At 39.4% G+C, this 22,979-nt stretch overlaps 4 protein-coding genes across 5 annotated transcripts; 2 read left to right on the plus strand and 2 right to left on the minus strand.

Annotated features, from left to right (window-relative positions):
• Positions 1 to 53: 53 nt before the first annotated feature.
• On the minus strand, positions 54 to 1,566 carry LOC144021923 (class II histocompatibility antigen, B-L beta chain-like). Its single transcript, XM_077526197.1, has 4 exons — positions 1,312 to 1,566; positions 841 to 1,125; positions 483 to 593; positions 54 to 155 (listed from the first exon to the last, which is right to left on the minus strand). The coding sequence occupies exons 1-4, from the start codon at positions 1,481 to 1,483 to the stop codon at positions 100 to 102; spliced, it is 624 nt and encodes a 207-aa protein (XP_077382323.1). The 5' UTR covers positions 1,484 to 1,566; the 3' UTR covers positions 54 to 99.
• A 695-nt stretch (positions 1,567 to 2,261) lies between these two features.
• Positions 2,262 to 5,757, plus strand: LOC144022452 (SPRY domain-containing SOCS box protein 4). The gene is made up of 3 exons (XM_077527259.1): positions 2,262 to 2,708; positions 3,694 to 4,407; positions 4,492 to 5,757. The coding sequence occupies exons 1-3, from the start codon at positions 2,612 to 2,614 to the stop codon at positions 4,620 to 4,622; spliced, it is 942 nt and encodes a 313-aa protein (XP_077383385.1). The 5' UTR covers positions 2,262 to 2,611; the 3' UTR covers positions 4,623 to 5,757.
• A 314-nt stretch (positions 5,758 to 6,071) lies between these two features.
• Positions 6,072 to 15,287, plus strand: msh5 (mutS homolog 5). 2 transcript variants are annotated; one of them, XM_077527856.1, is made up of 25 exons: positions 6,072 to 6,346; positions 6,474 to 6,582; positions 6,672 to 6,795; positions 7,706 to 7,786; positions 8,018 to 8,071; positions 8,640 to 8,761; positions 8,858 to 8,967; positions 9,046 to 9,081; positions 9,158 to 9,240; positions 9,325 to 9,370; positions 9,445 to 9,583; positions 9,657 to 9,719; positions 9,796 to 9,924; positions 9,989 to 10,061; positions 10,360 to 10,469; positions 10,569 to 10,649; positions 11,189 to 11,276; positions 11,340 to 11,407; positions 11,692 to 11,810; positions 11,883 to 12,009; positions 12,787 to 12,936; positions 13,118 to 13,192; positions 14,187 to 14,333; positions 14,517 to 14,728; positions 14,798 to 15,287. In XM_077527856.1, the coding sequence occupies exons 2-25, from the start codon at positions 6,505 to 6,507 to the stop codon at positions 14,913 to 14,915; spliced, it is 2,433 nt and encodes an 810-aa protein (XP_077383982.1). In that variant the 5' UTR covers positions 6,072 to 6,346; positions 6,474 to 6,504; the 3' UTR covers positions 14,916 to 15,287. The 2 variants fall into 2 exon arrangements, with proteins under 2 accessions (XP_077383982.1, XP_077383983.1); XM_077527857.1 differs by having other exon boundaries at positions 12,838 to 12,936.
• LOC144022772 (protein Bouncer-like) lies at positions 15,218 to 21,578 on the minus strand. Its single transcript, XM_077527858.1, has 4 exons — positions 21,460 to 21,578; positions 21,271 to 21,378; positions 17,172 to 17,339; positions 15,218 to 15,505 (listed from the first exon to the last, which is right to left on the minus strand). The coding sequence occupies exons 2-4, from the start codon at positions 21,323 to 21,325 to the stop codon at positions 15,282 to 15,284; spliced, it is 447 nt and encodes a 148-aa protein (XP_077383984.1). The 5' UTR covers positions 21,326 to 21,378; positions 21,460 to 21,578; the 3' UTR covers positions 15,218 to 15,281.
• Between the last annotated feature and the right edge of the window lie 1,401 nt (positions 21,579 to 22,979).

A 22,979-nucleotide genomic window follows, 5' to 3' on the forward strand; every position in this document is an offset into this window, starting at 1 on the left:
TAAGCACAGACAAGAAAACTAAAATTGAAAATAATTTTATTTAACAATTATAGTTTTTTTTTTTTTTTTTTAGTGGTGCAGGTGAGTATCTACTTCCCCTCACTCCTCTGATTGCACGTCTCTGTTGTCCCCACTTGTTGAGACTCTTTCTCGCCCTAGAAAGAAAAGAAAACATGTATATAATATCACACAGGGATTCAGCTGGTATGCAAAGTGTAATAAAAAAAAAAGATTTATTTTGAAAATATGGAAAAACCAAGGCTGTTCTGCAGAATTTCCATAATTTATTGATACTCTGCTGTATTGTAAAATGTACTTTGCATAACATACATGGTTGCAGCATCATATCAGTTTCCAGGAAGTCCGAAAGAAAATAATGAAAATGTTATTTCCCCTGGTAGCAACAAGAATTAAGACCTCTGCCAACTTGGGCCTAGTGAGTCAAGTACCACTTTTCAGCTAAATTTTCACGAGTCACTTACCGGGCATATTCCTCCTGTAGTAAATCAGGCCAGCAGACAAAGAAACCAGACCTATAATTATCCCCATTGATCCCAATATGATCTTATTCCTCACAGACTCCGGCATGGGCTCTGAAAATACCAGCATACACATTATTGATGTGAACCATTGATGTTGATTCACTCAATTATTTTTGTTGCTTGTTTTTTTTTTTTGTTGTCTAGAGAGCCACCGTGTAGTCTTCTGTAGTTTCCTCTGATACACAACATCTTTACAACGTCTTTTAGAGTAGCTATGGTGAGGGTCGGGGTCGCATTCAACTAGTGTTAATTCAGTCAATAACTCACACCTGGAGTGACATGTCACCTGTATACGTACCCCAGTCATAAATCATCGGCTTGTGAAAGCTGGCGTGCTCCACCATGCAGCTGATTGTGTCCCCGTGTCTCGCCGTGTAATGCAAATGCGAGTGCCTCTGATAGAGCCAGTTGCCATTGGGTAGTGACTCAGTGGACGTCACCTCAGATGTAACCTGCTCGCCGTTCTTGAGCCACGTCACCAAGATGTCCTTTGGATAGAAATTGTACACGCTGCAGACGAGGGTTGCTGGATCCTTGCCGTCTGTCGCCGCCTCGGCTAATCGCAGTCGGACTTTGGGCTCAACTGTGAATTCGCAAAAAACATCAACAACATGGCAATGAAATAATGTTGAATTACAAATCTGAGACGTATTGGAAAACATGGAAAATAGGAAGTAAAAATATGCAAGTCTCCCCTTCCAGCTTTCACTCGGAAGTCCACAACATATGACTGTAAGGTCAGAAATCACTAAAGGTCAAAACCGATCACCTTTCTGTGATAAGGCGCCATATGCACGTGTGATCCATTTCTTGCAATTTCTTAGAACTCTAGTCCTCTCTCTCAAATAGTAGTCGCTGTTGAAAATTTCTGCAAATTTCCTTGTGCCATTTGTGTAACCGATAATCTTTTCCATGGTGCTGTTGTACTGGAGATAAAGCATCTTGTTTAAGTAGATTTTCAGCAGAACAACCGCATCATGACTGGAGGTCCCCTGGCATTGCAGCTGACCGTGCACATATTGAGCATCTGTAACATAAAAACAAAATAATAATAATAATAATAATAATGATAATAATGATAATGATGATGATGATAATAATAATAATAATCATCATCATCATCATCATAATAATGAAGATGCTGATATAAATAAATAAATAAATAACCTATGATGAAGATCTCAATAATTTAAATCTTTGACTTAGTTTTATAATCAGTTTTATATACATTATAATATATCAAATATTTGGCCTTTGCAATTAATGCCCCGATGTATTTGGAATCAAGGAACATATAACTCTTGAGTAATATTTCTCTTGGATATCTAGTTAGACATGTCTTTGTTTAAAATTTGAGTTTGTGTTTAAAAGAAAGAAAGAAAAAAATAAATCAAGTCAAGTCTCGGTCTCACCAATGTTGTAGTAATGATTTTACTTCTTCAATTCAAAATAAATACAATTCTGTTATGTATTTAAAATGCTCTCACATGCAGTGATGAGGAAATATGCATGGCGGCAACAAGCGATAACTGCAAAAGCGAAAGAAAACGGGCAACAGCTGAAAATGGAAACTTCAAGGCGTGGAAATTCAGTAATTGATTAATTGCTTAATTAATTGATTAATTCTGAACTGGGAGGCGGACGTGCTAACCACTCTTCCACCGTGCCGCCTAATCAATCTTGCCGGGGGGGGGGGAGATATATTCCTGCGCATGCGCATCTAGGGAAAACAAAATGAGCCGCTTTGGATTCTATTTCATTTTTCTCGTCTTGTTGATTAAAAGCCCGAGTTTGCTCCTCTTCTTGTGTTTCACCATTTTTGTTTATGTCCATTACAGAACACGTTAGCCTGTTAATACTAAATAGCACATCTGGTTGCGGCTGCATTCAATACTGTACAAAAAAAAAAAAATGCCGTCGGTCCTGTCAGTCAGGGACGTCTCGTCCTTGCCGCACGGGCTGTGCGTGGCTTGGCGTCAGAGGAGTGTGGGGTGATGGACAGCGCCGTTCCTGTCACGGAGATCGTCTAAACAAGATGACAACATAGGCGGCGCTTACGTTACCGCGGTATGGATACCCACGACGCGACCGAAAAGAGAGCGCTATTAAACGGATACAAGCACAAACGTGCAACCCAAGGACGTGCAGAAGGCAACATCACAACAAGTAAGATCTTGTATTTTCTATTGATTTATATGGTAGTGTTGATGGTGAGAGGTTCTCAGATGGGTCATGTCCCTGGGACCGCTGCAATGCAGAAATTGTTCCAAGGAACCGCTCACTACCATGTAAAATATCCCTCCATAGAAATCTAAAAGTTGCCTATATTTTGGTGGGCAAGAGTCCTAATGTTGCGATTACAAAATGAGGTTTTTTTTAGAGGTGGGAAAAAGACATCATTTGATCAAAGTTTTTAATGAAGAAAAAAAAAAAGTATATAGTCTTTACGGGTTCAAAGACATATTTTATTGGGACAAAAAGTTTTAATCTCCAGAGAACATAGTTTACATATTAAACGTATTTTTCCAAGATAAAATTCTACTATATTAGGTTATTAATGTCTTTTATGCCTTTTATACTGGAAAAAGACTCTTTATTCCCTAAAAATATAGTGCTATAAATTGAAAAATGTCACCTTTTGGAATAAAGAAAAAATAACTTTATTCCTGTAATATTGCGTGTTTTGTTCTATTTAAAAAAAAAAAAAGATACAACACAATCAAATCAGAGCTTTGATTTGGACCACTGCTACAATAGAAGGAATATTTTATTGGTTCCCATTTGTTGGGAGGTTAAAAAAACAACAACTTTGTGGGCCTCAAAACCAAGATTGGCAACCTCCCTCCCCTGGGAGTCCAGTGACCTCCATTTGAGAACCACTGTCTATGCTTATATATACAATATAAATTTGATATACAACCGGGCAAGTGCAGATGAAGCCAAGAATAGTGCACTAATATCACATAAACCTATATATGATAACAACTGTTTTTTTGTGGAGTGATCGATTAATCGTTGCATCTCTAGACTTGATGTTCTCACGTTTCTCCTTTTAGAGTTGCCAAAATACAAATATCCACATCGGGTAGAACATTTTTTTTTGCCATGTTCTACAATAAACACTTTCTTTTTCTGTGCTGATACTCAACAGATCAGTTCATCCCAATGGGTCTCTCACTGTCAACATGGCTGCATAGCAGGACAACGAAACATCCGTCTTCCCCCTCTTCTCTCTTCTGTTCTCTGGCCGTCCCGACGTCGTCTCGCCTCCAGGTCATTTTGAACTCCTCTCCAGTTCCTCCAGGAGACAGTCGCTCACGCTGGAGTTCTGTCCACTCATCTCCCCACTTCGTGCTGTCTGCCAGCAGAGAAGAAGCGACACGTATACCCGTGGAGTTGAGCAGCGATGGCGTGAGGGCGGAAAAAGGGGTGAAGGACGGTCTTCACGTGTGGGAGGTGACCTGGAAGCCTGACCACAGAGGAAGCCACGCGGTCTTAGGCGTCTCCAGGCAGAGCTGCCCTTTGCAGGCCTCAGGTTACAATGTACTGGTGGGAGCTGAGTCCCAATCCTGGGGCTGGGAACTCCAAAGCAATCAACTCTGGCATGACAGGCAAAGTCACGGAGCGTATCCCAAATCTCAATTAAGCCCAACAGGTCAGGATGTGCCAATTGCGCCTTTTCCCATACCTGAACGCATCCTCATGGTCTTGGATGCAGACGCAGGGACTCTTGGATTTGTTGTTGACGGCCACTACCTCGGTGTTGCGTTCAAAAGCCTCCCCCGCGATGTGGAGCTATTCCCAGCGGTGAGCAGTGTGAGAGGAGGAGCCTGTATACGACTCCGATACCTGAACGGTGCCACTCGTGAGTGTTTTTTTTTCCTGCTTATGTGCGTCGTCTCGAAAAGAAATAGCGATGACTAAAATGACATCTTTTTCTTCTTCTCAGGCGATCCCCCGGCCCTGACGGCTTTGTGTGGACTCCTCATTCGCCGTCATTTAGGTAAACAGAGACGAAATCAAGTGGACAAGCTTCCCCTTCCACTGGCTCTCCAGTGTTTCCTTCTTTCAAGTCACTAGTCAACTGTATACACATGACGACAAACAACCTTCCATCATGGATGGTTACGCTCCAGACAACCCCAGATATAAGTGTAAATAACATTTATACCACTATGTTTAAACACTTTAAAGTAAGATTAACATATTCAAAAACATTTAATATATTGACAGAGATCAATAAGAGCATTGAATTAAGAATATATATTTTGTATAAACAATGTAAGTGCACTGATCCCTGTGTTTACAGTAAACCAAACCTGTTTTCATTCAAACTAACAAACTTAACTTTCCAATATATCTCACAATATACATGAAGAAATAAACTTACACCCATTTTTTTCTGTAGGTGTAGAAGACAGGATGATAGAGGTTTGAGACATTCAATAATCTTTTTCCAATCCCTTCAGGAAAAATGAGGCTGATTTTGAAACACTTCCTGTTTTCTATTCTTATTTCAAATTCACAGTGTTAAACACAATTGGGTGCCGACACATGCAGGCCAAAAGTGGAAGTACGTTGCAAAACAAGGAACAAATTGAGTTATAACTGGACCAAAAAGAATCTGCAAAATAGCGGGACTGTGTAGCCAGAACCCATGATGAAAGGGGGTTTAATGTATTGACACACAAAGGCAGCAGTGCACATTACTTCAAGGTTTTTGTGCTCCACATACAGTAAAATGATGTGGCAGTCAGGATCAGCCACGGTGTGGTAATAGTTCCGCTTGGGGTGTGCAGGTTCCCGCTAGTGGAAGGTACAAGAATCACTTGAATAAATGTTTAAACTGTGCAAAAGGTGTCTTATACTTGTTTTGGTCTAGTAACGTAAATTTGTTGAGTACAGTTCAGTTCTATTTAACTTTAAAGCACCTTATATTTGCACTTCATCTTTTTGAAATGTTTGTTTTGGGGGTCATTTCTTGGAGACCTCGGTATTTTTTCCGGTGGTACATGGTGAAAACTTCAAAGCAAACAATCCCTTTGATATATATATATATATTTTTTTTAATGTATATATGACATCTTATGTTATTTATTACAATTTAACATAAAGGCTCTTGTACTGATCGCAGATTTACATTGATCATTTTATGTCCATGTTAATATTATTTTTCTGTGTGCAAAATAAATGATCTAATAACATTGCTGTTGTGTGTCACTGCTTGCACTGCACCGCTCAGATAAGCCACTATCTAAAATACAGTACTTACCATTGCAGAAATAAATAAACAAAACAAAAACGAAGTATGCTTCTTCTTCTTCTACTACTTCTTTTTTATTTTTTTTGTTAAAGGGCAAAACGACCCTACCTTCATGTTTTTAAAAAAATATTTTAATTAAAAATACATAATTTAAAAAATTACTCACATAGATTTCAGCGCCAATTGGTGACAGACAGCGTTGTCATGACAACGGTGTGAAGTGTCGTAAAGCAGCCCTTACCTGCGACGCAAATGATTGTTAGCCACACAATACGTATTTTTCGCTTTTTTTTCTACAAAGTTATATGCTTCATGTTGACATTTATCTGAAAGTTAGCAATGTAAGTTGTTTTTTTACAAAAGTGTATTTTGTTCTAAATTAATTTCCAAGGAGACAAAGTCTAACTGCTAGCCATAAGTTTCTGCGACACAAATGAATGTTAGCTTTAGCTTAGCTGCATAGCCACACAATACGTATTTTTCGCTTTTTTTTCTACAAAGTTATATGCTTCATGTTGACATTTATCTGAAAGTTAGCAATGTAAGTTTTTTTTTTTTTTTTTTTTTTTTTTTTTTTTTTTACAAAAGTGTATTTTGTTCTAAATTAATTTCCAAGGAGAGAAAGTCTAACTGCTAGCCATAAGTTTCTTTATATCACATTTTTCCAGAATATCATTGGCAATATTATTCAGACTTGTCATGGCAGCGATGGAAGAGCTAGCAGCAGGAAGAGGTCCCATCTTTGCTTCAACTGAGGAAGAGGAAGACTCATCTGAGGTTTAGTCTAACTTTTTAACATTCAATCAGCCTGGTATGAAAATATAGCAGCCCTTAAACGCACACTTTAACGCATGTGTTCATCTTAGATTTTATTGAGTGTCTTGGCGCAACAGGGCCAAGTGGGCCTCTGCTTTTATGACAGCAAAGACTCGTCGATCCACTACATGGTGGACACACCAGATAATCACGAGCTACATCTGCTGGCCAGAGGTACACATGATCCTTGTTTATAAGCTGAATTTAACATTAACTAAGTACAGTACAACTTTTATCCAGAGGGTCATATTGATAAAAAAAAAAAAAAAAAACAACAACAACCTTCCAGGAACGTATTAGAAATAGTATTTATAATGATTTTCTGGAAGTTTAAATTTAGATCATCAATAAACTTTGAGCATGGGTGCTTCTTTGTTGATTACCTAAATCGCCTGAAGTAGATTTGTTACATTTTTATAAGTCCTACAAAAATTTAAAATCATAAAATTATTATAAGCAGAATTTTTACCTATGTGTGTGTTGGTTCCTTTATATTTTCCTATATTTAATACAGCTAAAACCTCAGCCATTCACCATCCAGAAAATGATCCACTAGGAATGATGCTTTCTGGTAATCAACTTCTTAAGTAGCCCATAAAGTCACTTATTATAGGTTTAATCATTTTATATCTCCAATAAAATATTTGCAACTAACTATCCATATATATTTCTCAGTTGTTTTACATTTGTTTGTTTATATAAAACCGAGCAATTTAAATCCCAAACAACTTTGTACCCATATATGTATGTAAGCGTTTCTCAAAGTTATTTTGTTGACTATCGAAGTGGCCCTAAAATATATTTATAACAAGGTTTTATACAGCTGAAACAGCATTGGGCCAAATTGACCCCAAATAATACAAATGCAACAAATGTAATAGTGTTTAAAACAGGGTAGACATACCAAGTTAATTTGATGTGTAGCCAATTGTCTCTGTTAAATTAGTAAAAGTTCTTACATTTTATTATTTCCATAAGAGATGTTAAACATTGAATGGGGTCAAATTGATAAAGAGGGGGATTAAAACTACAGATTTATGCCAGACGTTTCCCTTTTTCTCATCACTATTCTTTAACCTTTTAGTCATCCAGGATATTTGTCCTCAAGTGATTATCACCAGTGCAAAGCAGGAACGCTGCATGACCCGCTTCCTGATCCAACTTGGTGAGTCCATGGGAACAAAGTGTTTTGGCAAGGACAGAGAGAAAATGTGCACGAGGACTTGTCATGATGTTGACATGGTGTATCTGGCAAGCAGTTTCTGGGTCAAGGGAACGATACGTGGCTCAGTAGAGCTCGGCATTGGCGGCCTGCAAGTGTGATAAAGGATAAGAGATGTTGTGGTACACCAACTTGTAAGATCTTACATAATGATTTTGGTCCAATTCTTCTCAGGTTCAAACCCAGACTACAAACCAGAGGTGGTTATTTATCCATATCTTGACTTTGGTAAGAAGAATACACTCCAGTTTTGTTTGTTTGTTTTTTGTTATTTTTTTAGAAAGTTTGTATAGCGTCAGAGCCCGGGACATGAAATGTGAAAAAGTTTTCTTTTGTTTTTTTAAGTTGTGGCAATGATAGTTATAAATAACGTGCTCATGAACAACTTGGATGTCTTGGTAAGCAATTGGCCACAAAATACTCAATTATAGTTACAAAATAGGTACAAGCTGAACACAAAGTATTATTTTGTGGCCACCAAATAAGTATAACGTGGCCACAAAATACTAATTCTCATGAACAAGTTGAGCATCTAGGTAAACAAATGGAGCACACCTTTGCTATAAACTGAAACACACTACAGCATGATGTCTTGCTTATGGTTTCTTGAATGTTCATAGGAATATTATTTGTCTATTTTGTGCACAAATTATTCCAAATTATTGGCGACAAATGAATATTTCATGCACGTTATAAGTAATTTGTGGCCACAATTGTGTTAATTATCCTCTTCATGTCTGGTACTCTGTATGCTTGCATAAAATGTTCAGTTTTAATTTGGATTTTAATTTGACAGGTCTTGAACTCAGTAAGACAAGGCTGCTTTCAGCCTATCTGCCTTTTCTCCCTGCCTCCATCTCAGAGAGAGACAAGATGGCCTATCTCTCCTCTTGTATCTCCTTTGACTCGCCCCTCATGGTGACCCAGCTGTGAATGCTACATACTGGCTCGTTAAGTGCCAGTTTTATAGCATGTATGTGTTTGTGTGTCTGTGTATTGGGTGGTGGTACGTAGCTGAGGGCAATTGGTGCTCTTCTAAAATGCATGGACAGGAGGAGAGTGGGAGTTGAACTGGAAGACACCAGCGTTGCCGTTCCTATCCTGCACTTCAATGCCTACGCACTGTAAGACACGCCTAAATCAACACACACAGAGCATAATTTTTCTGTAATGACTGTTGTTTATTATATTCTCCAATACAGTAAGGGTGTGGTGTACATGGACAGGGAATCATACAGGTAACAGGTCTCTGTTGGCCTTATAATATAACCCTAAAATTAGCTGATTTAATTGTTAATATCGTATTTATCTCAGTGTTCTGCAGATCTTCAAATCCGAGCTTCACCCATCAGTGTACAAGCTTCATTCGGGTGAAAAAGAAGGATTCAGTCTTTATGGTACAATGGGAAAGCAATGCATAGAATCAGGCTTTTCACTATTACAGTCACAACATCACTGCTCATCCCTGTTGTACCTTGCAGGAATACTGAATTGCTGCAGTTGCAAGTTTGGATCCAGACTGCTACGGTGAGAATTACCAATCACACAGAGAAAATAAGATTTTAAAGACCCTGCAAAGTGAATTTACTCCTTCACCCCAGTCAGTGGTTCCTGCGACCAACAGTGGACCTCGCTGTGTTGCAGAGGAGACAGGAAGTGATCCGCTTCTTCACATCACCTCGGAATTCAGACTTCCTGAACACTTTGCGGACGTCATTACGTAACATCAGAAACATCCCAGTATGCCCTTTTTATTGCTGCATCTGTGATCGTTTACATATGCTATGTCATTAAGCCTATTGGTGTGTTGTAGACTCTTCTGCACAGGATGTCCCTCTCACACACCAAAGTGACAGACTGGCAGAGTCTCTACAAGGTAAAATCACTTTGCATGGCTCATTCATGACAGAGGTTTGTACTGTCGTGTGTGAAGCCGACTGCGCCATTTTCAGACGGTGTGCAATGCAGTTTATATCAGAGACACTGTACGTCATCTTCCTCAGTCCATTCAGCTGTTCCGGGACATCAGCGAAGGCGTACCCGATGACCTCCAGCACATCGCCTCTCTCATCAGCCGCGTGGTATTAAAGTTGTGCTTAAACACATATTTCCACAAGCCTAATCCTTCCTGTTGTTGACATGCAGGTGGACTTTGAAAACAGTGTAGCTGAGAACCGCTTCACCATCAAACCAAACATAGATCCGGCAATTGATGAAAGTGAGGATTATCAAATGTTTCCTAACCTTTATTGAGCCAAGGCACATATTTGACATATTTAAGCTCTCATGACACACCTCCATAATAAATATGTCACAAAAGGTATAAATATCATCACTGTTGGGCGGAAACCTCGTATGTCCAAATTTGGTCAATTTCATATTTTTTCAACAGCATGGCCCTGTTATTTTAAACATATAAATAACCAATCTAATGTGTATAATGTTCAGATTGATGTGCAGTGGCAGAGTGGCTAATGATAACTACTAATAAGCTGTATGTTGCTTTTCTCCATCAGAGAAAAGGCAAATGGCAGGTTTGTCTGACTTCCTGACAGATGTTGCGAGAAGAGAGTTGGAGCATCTAGACGCCAGCATTCCCTCCTGCTGCGTCATCTACATCCCTCTGGTCTTTTTCTTCTTTACTTGCTTATTTTAATTCAGCATATGCAGCATAAAAAGCTGAATACGCAGACATATTGCGATTCATACATGTCTCTCCTTCCAGATCGGGTTCCTGCTCTCTGTCCCGCGGCTGCCTAACATGGTGGAAAAAGACGACTTTGAGTTACAAGGGCTTGAGTTCATGGTGAGTTTGGTATTTGAGAGAATCTCTAAATGTTCTGAAGTCCTGTTTCAATGCCATATTGACAAAATAATAGCACCTGAAAGCATTGCTGGGTAGCGGAGGTCTGCCAGAATGAAGTTCAACTTTCATAACTAACATTAATATTTTCTATCTCTTGCAAATGCAAAGGAGTATAGTGAAACTCCATGTGCCTCAATTGCTTTAAGACACTATAATCAGCAGTCTTTTCCACAAAATTTAAAGAAGTCTGAATCCAGACTCATCACTTATGTCCATCCCTAATAGGTTGGAATTACTCTAAGGACGTTGCCAGATGTCATCCCACTGTAATTTGTTGGATGTAGGATCTTAAAGTGCTTGAAGGAGGCAAATAATTTCTGTGAACAAAACATCAATACCACAGTTGAAGCTGTTCACTCATTGATTTTGTGGATGATAAATGTTTAGGTCCTAGCTGAAACAGCTGAGCACATTTATTTCGATTGTATGTTCACTCACGTATATACTGCTTGCGTCAATGTGTGTGTGGGGTGTGCTAGTTTCTATCAGAGGATCGCCTGCACTACCGAAGCCAGAGGACCAAGGAACTCGACGACCTCCTGGGAGATTTGCACTGTGACATTAGAGGTTGTTTACTCTCTCACAAAACCAAATTATTGCTATTGTTAGTAAACTTGACTCTTTCCACAGACATGGAGACAACTATCATGACTCAGCTACAGAATGCCGTTCTGGAGAGGAGCGCTGCTCTATATAAGGTTGCTGTGCATCGAAACATGACTAAGATGATGTGCACTCACTGGCCACCACATTAGGAACACCTGACAATTCCAATGGGAAGAGATGGGTGGCGTGGGTGGCTATAATATTCCTTTGTAGTTTGCGTCATGTGAAGCTTAATATTCCTCTACTTATGCCAATATAACATTTTTAAATCCTGTAAATAGTTACCTGACAATAATAGCTATATAAATATAGGTACCAATACATAGCTACCAAGTTCAACAACACTTCCTCATCCCTGATTGTTCACATTGTGAAGGTTCTGGACCTTGCTGCTGAGCTGGACTGTCTAATGGCGTTGAGTAAAGCCTCCCAAGAGTACGGCTACACCTCACCCAGGCTAGTCAGCCGCAAGGCAATATCGATCGATCAGGGCAGGTTGGTGTCACACAAAATAAAAGATTTGAATGATTGCAGTGTGAAGAGATTGTTGGTATTTTTACCCTTCAGACACCCGCTGTTGGAGGTGTGTTCACCTGTGTTTGTGGCCAACTCATTTGAGAGCTTTGAGTCACAGGGTAGAATCAAGATCATCACTGGGCCCAACTCATCTGGAAAGAGCATCTACCTCAAGCAGGTAAAGAAGTTATTCTTCCATATTTGGAGCATAGACTTAAATATGTACCGGTAATAGAAAAAATGTAATTGTTCTTGTTTGGTAGTGTACATTAGGCAGGTAATGTTCATGGTGTTGTTTGTTTTGGTATTAGGGGGGGTAGAGAAGCGGAAGTCAATGTTTTCTGAGATTCAACTCAAGAAAAGATAAAAATGTTACCCGCAATGGATATAATGTGTGCAAAAGAGTCAATTTTAACCAACAAGTTACCAAATAAATTTGTCTTGCACATGGGGTCCAAAATTTTTGACGGAACAACAACATAAAAGAGAATTGTACACCTACATAGTAGTAATATCATAAATACCGGAAATAATTTGTGTGCAAAACATAGGACAGAAATTGAGTCTGAAACAGAACGTAAAAAAAAAAAAAAAAGTATAGCAGTAACTGAGAACTCTTGGCTTCTGCTTTGATACATTATCGATACATTATTATTATACTTTGTTCTGCTTGTATTATACAATATGTACCACAGCAGAAATATTCATGTTAATGTTGCTCTTTTTCTGCCTTAAATTTAGGATTCATTACCTCCAACAACTTCCTCACAACACACATGACGATAAAACATGATTGTTGATAACCTAGTTTCTCCAATCATATCAAACCTATATCAGGATTTTTATCTATACATTTGCAAATCGTGTTCATGTTCTCAAGCCCCCTGTTCAACCTCATGATGTTATGTTTAGACTGCAGTGTTTTGTGCGTCATTTGTTGATACGTGTTTACTAGGTCGGTCTGATTGTGTTCATGGCTCTCATTGGCTCTGATGTGCCGGCCAAGGGTGCGGAGATAGGCCTGGTGGATGCAATATTTACCTGCATGCCGGGAAGAGAGTCTGTGTCTGTTGGCCTCAGCACCTTTATGATTGACCTGAACCAGGTTGGTACACGCACACTAATTCACACTGTTGTGATGTGTGTGTGCAAATAAATTAAATTCCACTACGTCTGTTATCCAGCTCAACTGCACCCACTCTCCAACTGTCAAAATGTTTCCACAGCCCACAAACACACCCACACAATGCGGCAACAGATTAATAGTTTCATTTTTCATTTTCCAGATGTCCCAGACTCTCAACAGCGGCACAGGCAACTCATTAGTCCTCATCGATGAATTTGGAAAAGGGACAAACACCGTAAGGAGAACAGGAACACATTTGTTTACATGCACAGGGAGGGACACATCCTCATTAACGCAAAACTCTTGAAACCAACCAACATGTAAAATCTTGGAATTAATATAAAATCAAAGACCGTTTTAAAAGCATTCTCTGAGCCAAAGTCATACAATTAATATGCCATTTGAATTTGGCTCTGCAAAGTACACAAATTACTTTAGCGTTCTACACCACGCATCAAGCATCTTCCCGCCAGTGACTTCACCAATTTTGGTTGCATATGGAGTTAAATTTTAAGTGCTTTAATAAACTTAAATTAATCTTCAGAGTTAACGTTTTAATTTTGACAGCCATAGAAATATCTTAGCGAATAAGTCTAACATGCATTTTTTGCAAATAAATTGAAGTGCCTGGTACTCTGCAGTTGAGTAAATAAATGAAACAAGTATAGATGGTCTCATTCAAAAATTAATTTATTGAAAGAAAACCCTAGAACTAATCTTCACACACTGTAACATAATCATTTACAAAATCTTCATATGGTGTCCTAATAGCACAAGTTAAACTGCTTTCTCTATGTATCTGCAATAACATGCGCAGAAGGCAGTTTTGTGTAAAAGAGTTGTGTTCTGCCTCAGAGGCAACACAAATGGGAGCTTTATTACCGGCAAGTGCTGCTCTAGTACAGCTCTCCCTGTCTCGGAGGCAACATTTACACCTGAATACTTGCAGATCTAAACGACTGCAGACTTTTTATTGGACATTTTAGCTACATCTAGATGCCCTTAGAATACTGTTGTTAAAGGTATGCATGACCAAGGTATATCTACAAAGTCATAGGTAAATCTAAAACTATGATGATAATGAAAAATAAGCAGCTCTTGAACAAAATCACATTTCTTCTGTTATCTTATGTTTGAATTATTTTGACTGTGCGCTGTTTCAAGACATCACGGCTTTGCGTGATGATTTTAACGTGACTCGAGACTTCACTCCAGTGTCCTTCTTATAGGTGGATGGCTTGTCCTTGCTGGCTGCAACCATCTCTCATTGGTTGAAGAAAGCTCCTGTAGACGTTCCTCACATCCTACTGGCCACTAACTTTCACAGTTTGCTGCAGCTGGGTCTCTTACCCGCTTCCAACCTGCTGTCTCTTCTGGTACTGGCAGATGCTCTCACTGCAATATTTAAACATCAGCCTGGAGCATTTGAGTGCAAGCGGGGAGGGTTTATGCAAGGAATAATGTGCCGCAGAGCTTTGGAAACAACAGAATCAGCCATTGATTGAGTCTAATGATTTGTTTCACCTCATAAGGATATGGACGCGATGTTTGTGTTTCAGACGCTAGAGACAGCAGTAGATGGCGATGAGCTGGTGTTTCTTTACCAACTGAAGGAAGGCATCTGCCAGTCCAGTTACGCTGCCAATGTGGCGAGGCTGGCTGGCCTCCCTGCCAACCTTGTACAGAGAGGGGTGGAAGTGTCTGAGCTCTACAGGACAGGAAAAGCCATAAAACGTGTTGACTGTGTGACATCGGAAGAGCAGGCAAATAGGTTTGTGCAATTCTTTGTTTAGACAGCCTCGTGGGGTGTGTATTAGACATCCTGGTGTGTGTTCGACAGATACAGGGCTGTGGTGGAGAGATTTATGAGCCTGGATTTGGAGGATGACAATCTGGACCTGCAGCGCTTCATGAAAGAGGAGGTTCTGCCCTCTGCTGGACAGCTGCAGAATACCTGAACTGTCATGCTGCGTCACCAAATAAGGTTCCAAAACATGGACAAGAATTCTGTTGCTTTTGTAGTTACTGTTCATTTTTACAAAGGTTGAAGTTGTTATACATAGAATATGTTTTTCCACTGTTTGTTCAATTGTCACATCATTTTTTTTCTCCTAAATTTAGTATTCCCCCAAAATAGGAAAAGGTTCACCACCGCTTCTTTTTTTTTAAATGAAATCAAAAGTATCTGGCAAAATTGTTCTTTGCTTATGTTGCAACAAGCAATGCAAAAACCTGAGTCACAATCTTCACCATGTGGGTGTAGTCCGTTCTTTTTTTTTTTCCCATACTGGCAACTCACACAGATTGAAATAAAAGTTGGCTTCTCAGTGCGTCGAGGCCCCCGTGATGCACCAAGATATCAGGAACGCTACAGTGATGGACAAAAGTGTGTGAGTTGTAGGTTTCAATGCAGCATTGCAGAAGGGGGTATCGCAGCAGTGTTTGGTCATGACGAAGACGGTGTTGTTGGAGAAGAGCTCCACGGTGCTCTCCACATTACACTCCTCTGCTTTTACACAACCGAGTGTCTTTACATCCAGGACGTCAGCTGAGGGGGGAAAAGGCTTTGAAGCATTCCATTATTTGATGATGCAACTCAATAGAAAGCCGTTGAAGCATTTATGTGATGTGCTTGCTTTTCTGGTCAGAAGAGTATTTCGTCATTTGGGAGGGTCAAGGCAAACCAGGTCATAGGGTTTCTGGTGGCAGAGGAGCGTGTGTTTTTTTTTAACTATAAGTTAAGACTAAAACAATATTTATTGCTTTAAATCAAAGCATTCTTAACTTATCATTTTTTTATGAGACATTTAGAGACCATGGAAATTTTGGAGCCCCAGCTAATTTCCTGTGTTTGCCTCATGGTAAGTAAACCCCTGATCCAGCTTAACCATGAACTGGTGCTCTCTTTGACCTGACAAAATGGTGCACTAGTAGAACAAGTGTGCCTTACTGTAGGGATTTTTTTTACACAATGGTCTTCCAGGACTGTATGACATTTCTGCATACTAATTGGACAACTACGTGTCACTAGTGAGGCATAAATGTGCAATAGTTCACAACTGTATGCTACTAGGTCTGCAAACTGCTGCTGGAACCACATGTGGCTTTTAGTCTCTCGCCTGTGGCTCCCTGTGGATATCATAAAAAAAATAGGGAAAAAAAGGAGAAATTATTTTATTTTTATTTTCTTTAAACTAATTAAGGATTTAGAAGAAACTGTTAAATGCTCAATGTCAAATGTCAGAGTCCAAAGTTTTAAGCTGCTGGAAAAAGAAAGACAAAAGGTATATCCATTTTCTGAACGGCTTGCTCCTCACAAGGGTCACAGGGGGTGCTGGAGTCTATCTCAGCTGGCTATGGGCAGTAGGCGGGGTACACCTTGAACTGGTTGCCAGCCAATCGCAGGGCACACAGAGCTGAACAACCATCCACGCTCACAAGCACACCTAGGGACAATTTGGAGCACCCAATCAAAAAAGTCATAAAATTTAGTTTTAAAAAAGGCAAAAAAGAAAACATTCAAAAAGTAAATGTAAAATGTACAAACACAAGACGAAATCACGAAAATTACCATTAAATTCCCACAAAATTGCCAAAAATGTCAGAAAGTTGATCGCAAAAAAATAAAAGGCAGGAAAAAAAATGTAACAAAAAATAAAAAATAAAATAGCCATAAAATGTTGGAAAAAATGAAGAAGGCAGGCAGGATATTACAATAATATGTCCATAAAATTGCCAAAAATGTCAGAAATTTGACAGAAAGGAGGAGTCTTAAAAGGTGTAAAAAATGAAGTGTGAAAAATTACCCCCCAAAAAGAATCTAAAAAATGGAAGACAAAAGGTAGAAGAAAGCTTCTTTCATATTTTTCTATTGTGGTGCAGCTCTAATTAGCTCTTGGGTCCTCAGTGGCTCTAGATAGATTTTTCATTTGTTTGACATAAAATTGCACTAAAGTCCCCTCGTAGTAGCACAGAGATATAAGCTAGTCCACAGTTTTGCTTCTCTAGTAAAAAGTATAGTAGTTCTTCTATGCCAAAGTTGTCCTGCTAATGTGCAGAAACATACAGTAGTGGAAGGCAGAAAAAAAGCATTACTAGTAAGAAACAGTTGTTGTACCTGTGCGCTGAATTTTCTTACTAGTGAGGACAAAGATTTCAAGGACATTAAGCAAATGCTCTAATGGCTTTCCATCCAAGACACCCACGCAACGCACCTGCCTTCCCGCGGCCCGTGAAGCATCGCTCCCCCAGGCTGCAGTTGGTTTCGGTGGTGTAGCATGCGTCCCAGAAGCCCAGGTCACAACGGAAACACTGCAGCACCTCCTCCTCGTCCTCAAACCCCGCTACGTCCATCATCTGCTCCAACTGCTCCTCTTCCTCACCTGAGCCCACACAGGTACTGTTTTCTGATTCATTCTCACTTACAGTGCCACAACAGTAAGTACACAGTAAAAAAAAATTTGCGTCAATTCACAGTAAACTACTGGCAGCAAAAAGTGCCGGCAGCATGCCGTTATTTTACAGTGTAATGCTGTGATCTAAAACAACTGTTGATTGCCGTAAAAAAATAATACAGTACTATGCTGTTAAATAACAGTATTATTCAAATATATTCAGATGTCAACCCTTCGTTTGCATTTTACTGTTTTTTTACACACTAACAAAATTACTGTTAATTTACCATAAACTACTGTCAGCTACAATCACCAGTATCATACTGTAATTCTACAGTGGATTTACCATAAAAATAATACAGTACTGTGCTGTACAAAAGTAAAATTACAGTATTATACTGTAACCTTGGGGTCTCCGACCTTTTTTCCACCACACGCTACTTTTAGAAAAGCACAACAGTGAGCACATCGTGTTTCATAGCATTTATTTTATTGCCAAACTTGTGTTACATTGCCTTTACTTCAAACAAATAATGCTGAATAGAATATGCATGCACAACATCTTTAAACCATTGCCTATTAAATAAACGGTCGTTCCTGATTGGCTGCTTCCTCGAGCCAGGATGTTACTTGATGATGGTTGAGCGGTTATTGCACATGGAGTGGTCTCTGGGGAGGTGGAGAAAATGTTACACTTGAGCAAAAGTGTGGACATAAGATAGGGCAGGGCACGACATGACGAATCATATACTCACAGATGACGCGATACCTCAATACACACACGAATGTCAGGCCACTTTCTTGACTTTCCAACTGTTGAAATGCAACGTCGAATGACGCTAAAAATGACCGGTCGAATTTATGATGAAGGAATGAGACACATAACAGAATGACAGCAGAACAAACCAACACGCTCTTTCACAGCAGCGGCGACTCCAAAATATGAACTTGGACATCTAACTGAACTGGAGGATAGTGGTTAAATAAAGTCCCACTTAAAGTTAAGTTGAATTTTAAAGAGCGTGGCCAATGTGGATTCACTGTTGCTGCCTTCTTTGACAGGCCTACAACCTTCCCCATGAATGATGGCACAATGCTGTACAAGGGTCTCCAAATCCAGTACTCAAGTGCTGGATTCTTGCATGTTTTACATAGAACAGTCAATAAAATGTTAATCCAACACAAAACCGCATTATATTGACTTTTGCAAGATAATATTTACCTTCTTAATGAGCCATGAGGGCAGCATGGCAGTGGCTGTGCCATGTTAAAATGCTAATTCCTCACCAAACAGACGACCGGTGGTGTTTCCTCCATTTGCCTCTCTATGAGAAATTCTAGGTCATTCTGCTCTCCAAGCACCAGCTCCTCCAAACCCGAAAAAAATAGCTGTTGGCACTTTTCGACGTCATAAGGTGTGGAACCACCCCCTCACTGCCTCTGCGTACTAAACACACGCCCACTTTCTCTGAGACCTCCATGGTATAGTGACAAAAGCATTCTGTCCAAATGAATTCAAAGCAATCAATTATCCTTCACATTTGCAATGCTGTCTTAAAATCCAGTTTTGGCTGACTCTTGTGTAAACTCCAAGTAAAACTTTCTCAGTTCATCATAACTGAACAAATGGGGTTGTGGTTACTGTCCTTGCTATATAAGCAAATGGTCTAGGGTTCATGTCCCACTCAAGGATAGTTTTTTTTTTCCTTTCTTCTTTTTTCCTCTCTCTTCTTCCCGCTCCTCCCCTCCTCCTCCACGATTTCTGACGGCAAATGTTTATTGAAGAATTGATAGCTTGCATGGCCCATTCAGAGGAGCGCTGGAATGCAGCGCTCCAGCAGCAGCGGGCCCGGACGAGAGGGGGTACGGCAGCCGCACACGGGCGTTTTACTTTCACATTAAAATAACCAGCAAAACACCTAATATTTCATATAAAATTACATCGCCATGGTGTCAACGATAAGATCTAATCATTATATGCCTATAGTTAACTGTGGAAGGGCTTTAAATACCGCGATCTAATCCGTTTAAGAGTCCGGATGAAAGTTAGTGCTTTCTTTGTTTGTTAGTATGCCCACAATCTTAAATGAAATACTCATGTCTGTGAATTTTGTCCAGAGGAGTAGAAAATTCCAAGGATCCTAGTTGAATGAAAAAGAAAATACTTACTATACCGTACAATTGCAGTGCCTTACTGTAAAAAAAGAAAAAGAAAAGAAAAGAAAGGGAACTGCTTTGTACCGTATTATTTTACAAAAGCTTGCTGTATTTGTTCCTCCATTACGTCAGGATTTACAGTATTCAACTGTATTAATGAAAAACAGTGCACTACTGTTGAAAATTCCCCGTATTTTTACAGCAATTTGTTAGAGTGTACACCACAGAACACTTCATTAGACAGTGTCTAATAGACACTCTGCTTTAATGAGGTTCGATACAGGAGGTGGGCTAGTAAATATAGTTGGGTCTGCATTGCAAAACTAAAATCTAACCTTGATTAAATATCTAAAATCCAACAACATTCATAGTTACAAGAATTTGAGTCATTCTGTTGTTGGACATCAAGGCAACGTGATGAGCTTCATTTCAGTCTTCAGCATTTCAGAATAGATATTTTGTTTATTCTTTTAGCAGCAGTCTGGAATTTGTTGAGGTGATTTGTGTTGTTCAGGGATGGCTCCGGGTGTTAGGGCAGCAGCCTGTTTTAATAACCAGACAGATGCTGGCACAAAACAGAAAAGAGCTGGCATCGTGTAACAAGCGCTTAGCCCTCCAACAATGCACAAGATAATTGATCTGCTGTCATGTATTCACTTTAAAAGTCCCAGGCTACTTCCCTTATAATTAGTTATTTACTGGCACTGTGTGTGTGAGAGAGACAAAGCAGCAGTTAGGAACAGTTTGGGATTTGGGGTTTTCCTTGCAATTGTCTACTAAAGTGTACAAATGTGATACAGTATAGAAACCCAAATTCCAGTGAAGTTGGGATGTTGTGTAAACCAAAAATAAAAACAGAACAAAATAATGTGCTAAGCCTTGTATTCAACTGAATACAATACAATGACCGCACATTTAGTCATTGTTTTTGTAAATATTCACTGATTTGGAATTTAATGCCTGCAACAAGTTCCAAAAAAGTTGGGACAAGGGCAACAAAAGACTGGGAAAATCGAAGAACGCTAAAAAACAAACAAACACCTGTTTGGAACATTCCACAAGTGAACAGGTTAATTGGAAACATACTGAAGACCACTACAAATGTTGATTCAGGTTTGCCAGAACAATAACAGTGACGGAACAGCTATTACCCTTGTTGTAATTCAGTGTTGCAATGTTATTTTACGGTATAACTATCACATACCTCTGCTTTAAATCTGCCTTTTGAAATAACACTGAAGCGGGCACATACCACTTGGTCAGTGATTGAGTGTGAGATTACGTTTGAGCGTATAAAGCCTTCTAGCCCATTTAGTGGCTGCTTGAGCTTGGGAGATGAGTTGCCGTGAACTCATCATCCCTCCTCATCTTGTTAGCTGGACCAAGCTCTGATCTCAGCAGGAACAATAACACACTGATTGTCCAGCATTTCCAATAGACAAACTTCAAAATTGTAACTAAGTTGTATCTTACTACAACTCTTTCAGTAACTATTTGATATTAAATATTACACAGGTAGATAATATAGCTGCTGGATGAATGGATTTGGAAACCATTATTTGACATTTTTCCCCTTTCTATACTAGACTCACACCTAAAAGTATGACCTACATAATTAAGAATACATAGTATTCTGTTTGTTGCACTAATATGAGTATGTGTATGTATTCACATTAATATATGCAGCAGGCTGGTTACTACAAATTCATATCAACAACAATTGAATCCGTCATTTTAATGACTCGTTTCCAGATGTTCTTACCTTGAGCATACATGAGCATGATGACAGCCAAAACACAGAACATGAGTCCGTTCATTGTCAAGCGGGATACTTTTCCTGTTGTTTCCTCTGCGAGGACTGCGAAGTAGGCTGGAGGGTTTCAAATTGGATTAGTTAGTGATGCTTTACGAGCAGCACTAATCAGATGCTATATACCTGAAAAACAACAACCTGTCCAACAAGTATGTGCTTGACCACCAAGAGGATGTTGTGTTGACTCGGATATTACAATTGCTCATTTGGTTTATTAGCGTTTCCGATATGTGTGACACAGAAATGTCTCACTTAAGCTCTGTGAGGAGGAGGATGACGGGAAAGCTTGTCCCTCATTATACCAAATTGTTCTCTTGTAGGCGAAGTTGAATGAACATTTTAAGGCCGGTTGCTTCTCGCCATCACACTCTTTATTTTTTTTCCCTTTTTCACAGCCTGTGTGTTCTTTTTTAGAGCAGCAAAACTGCATGTGTCCTGAGTCAGCGCTCAGTTAAGAGGCTTACATCCTACTGTCCGTCTGCTTAGATACACACACAAACTGACACACACACTAGGTGGTGAGGGGCTTGATTCAGTTATATTCACAATGCAGCATGAAAACTGCATTGCTTGGATTATATAACTGGCGGGCACACACGTGTACAAAAGACTTCTGAGCATTTTTTTTGCTCACCTAAGTTTATGTTGCAGCAGTAATCTATGCCGGAATAGTCCAGTCAGTCAATTTTACGATTACTGCTGTTAAATTTGATGTGAGGCGTTTATATGGAGATGTAATGACAAAATCTCTGCTGGGAAACATTTGATGACACATTGTGTGCGGAGCCGGTGCTAGAAGGATTACATACAAAAAGTAAAGTGCAGTTATTGTTTTCTTGCCCAAACCCCCGTAAACATGGCAATGTGTGGTACACAGTAAATTTTATAGAGTAAATTTTACTCCGAATAGAGTCTATTCGGTTCTACAAATTTACACTTGGAAGAAAGTAAAATACTCAGAGTAAATTTTACTCAAAAGTATTTTTACTGTATATGTCATGACTGGGTCATGCCAGGGTTAGGTTTGGGTCATGCAAGGTTTATGTTTGGGTCATGACCGCCTCTCGATGTTATGCGAATAAAGAGTACAATCTTATTTGTGTCTGCGTTTTTGGGATCCAACCTCAGAATGTAACCGTGTATGAGAGAATTTGCCTATCCCATTGGGAGGCAGCCAATCTACCTCCTGAGCCATGCCAGTATATCGCTCAGGTCACCTGGAATATTTGTACCTCCAAGAGACCACAAACAATGTTTTTAGTCTCGTTTTGGGCATTAGCGAACAGTAGGGGTGGCATAGCTCAGGTGGTAGAGTGGCAGTCCCCCAAGCTGAAGGTCGTGAGGTTGTTCTTCAAACCTTGTGTAACTTAGAAAAGAAGAAAAAAAATAGTAAAATGTATTCCTAAAAATCCCTTCTAAAATGTACTTTGGATTTCTGAGTGAAAAAAAAACAACTTTACTAGGTTTTTGAACACAGTAAAAAATAAATAAATGAAAAAAAAACTGAGTAAAATTTACTCTGAATAATTGACTCTCTTCCAAGTGTAATTCCTTGGGGGGCATAACAAAAAAAATAACTAAGAAGCGCATCTGACGATAAAACTGGCAGTCGTTCATTAGAGTGGATGCCACTCATTATATTGCTTTACATTTCCCAC

Source organism: Festucalex cinctus, chromosome 7, assembly GCF_051991245.1.
Source record: "Festucalex cinctus isolate MCC-2025b chromosome 7, RoL_Fcin_1.0, whole genome shotgun sequence".
Classification (NCBI taxonomy): domain Eukaryota; kingdom Metazoa; phylum Chordata; class Actinopteri; order Syngnathiformes; family Syngnathidae; genus Festucalex; species Festucalex cinctus.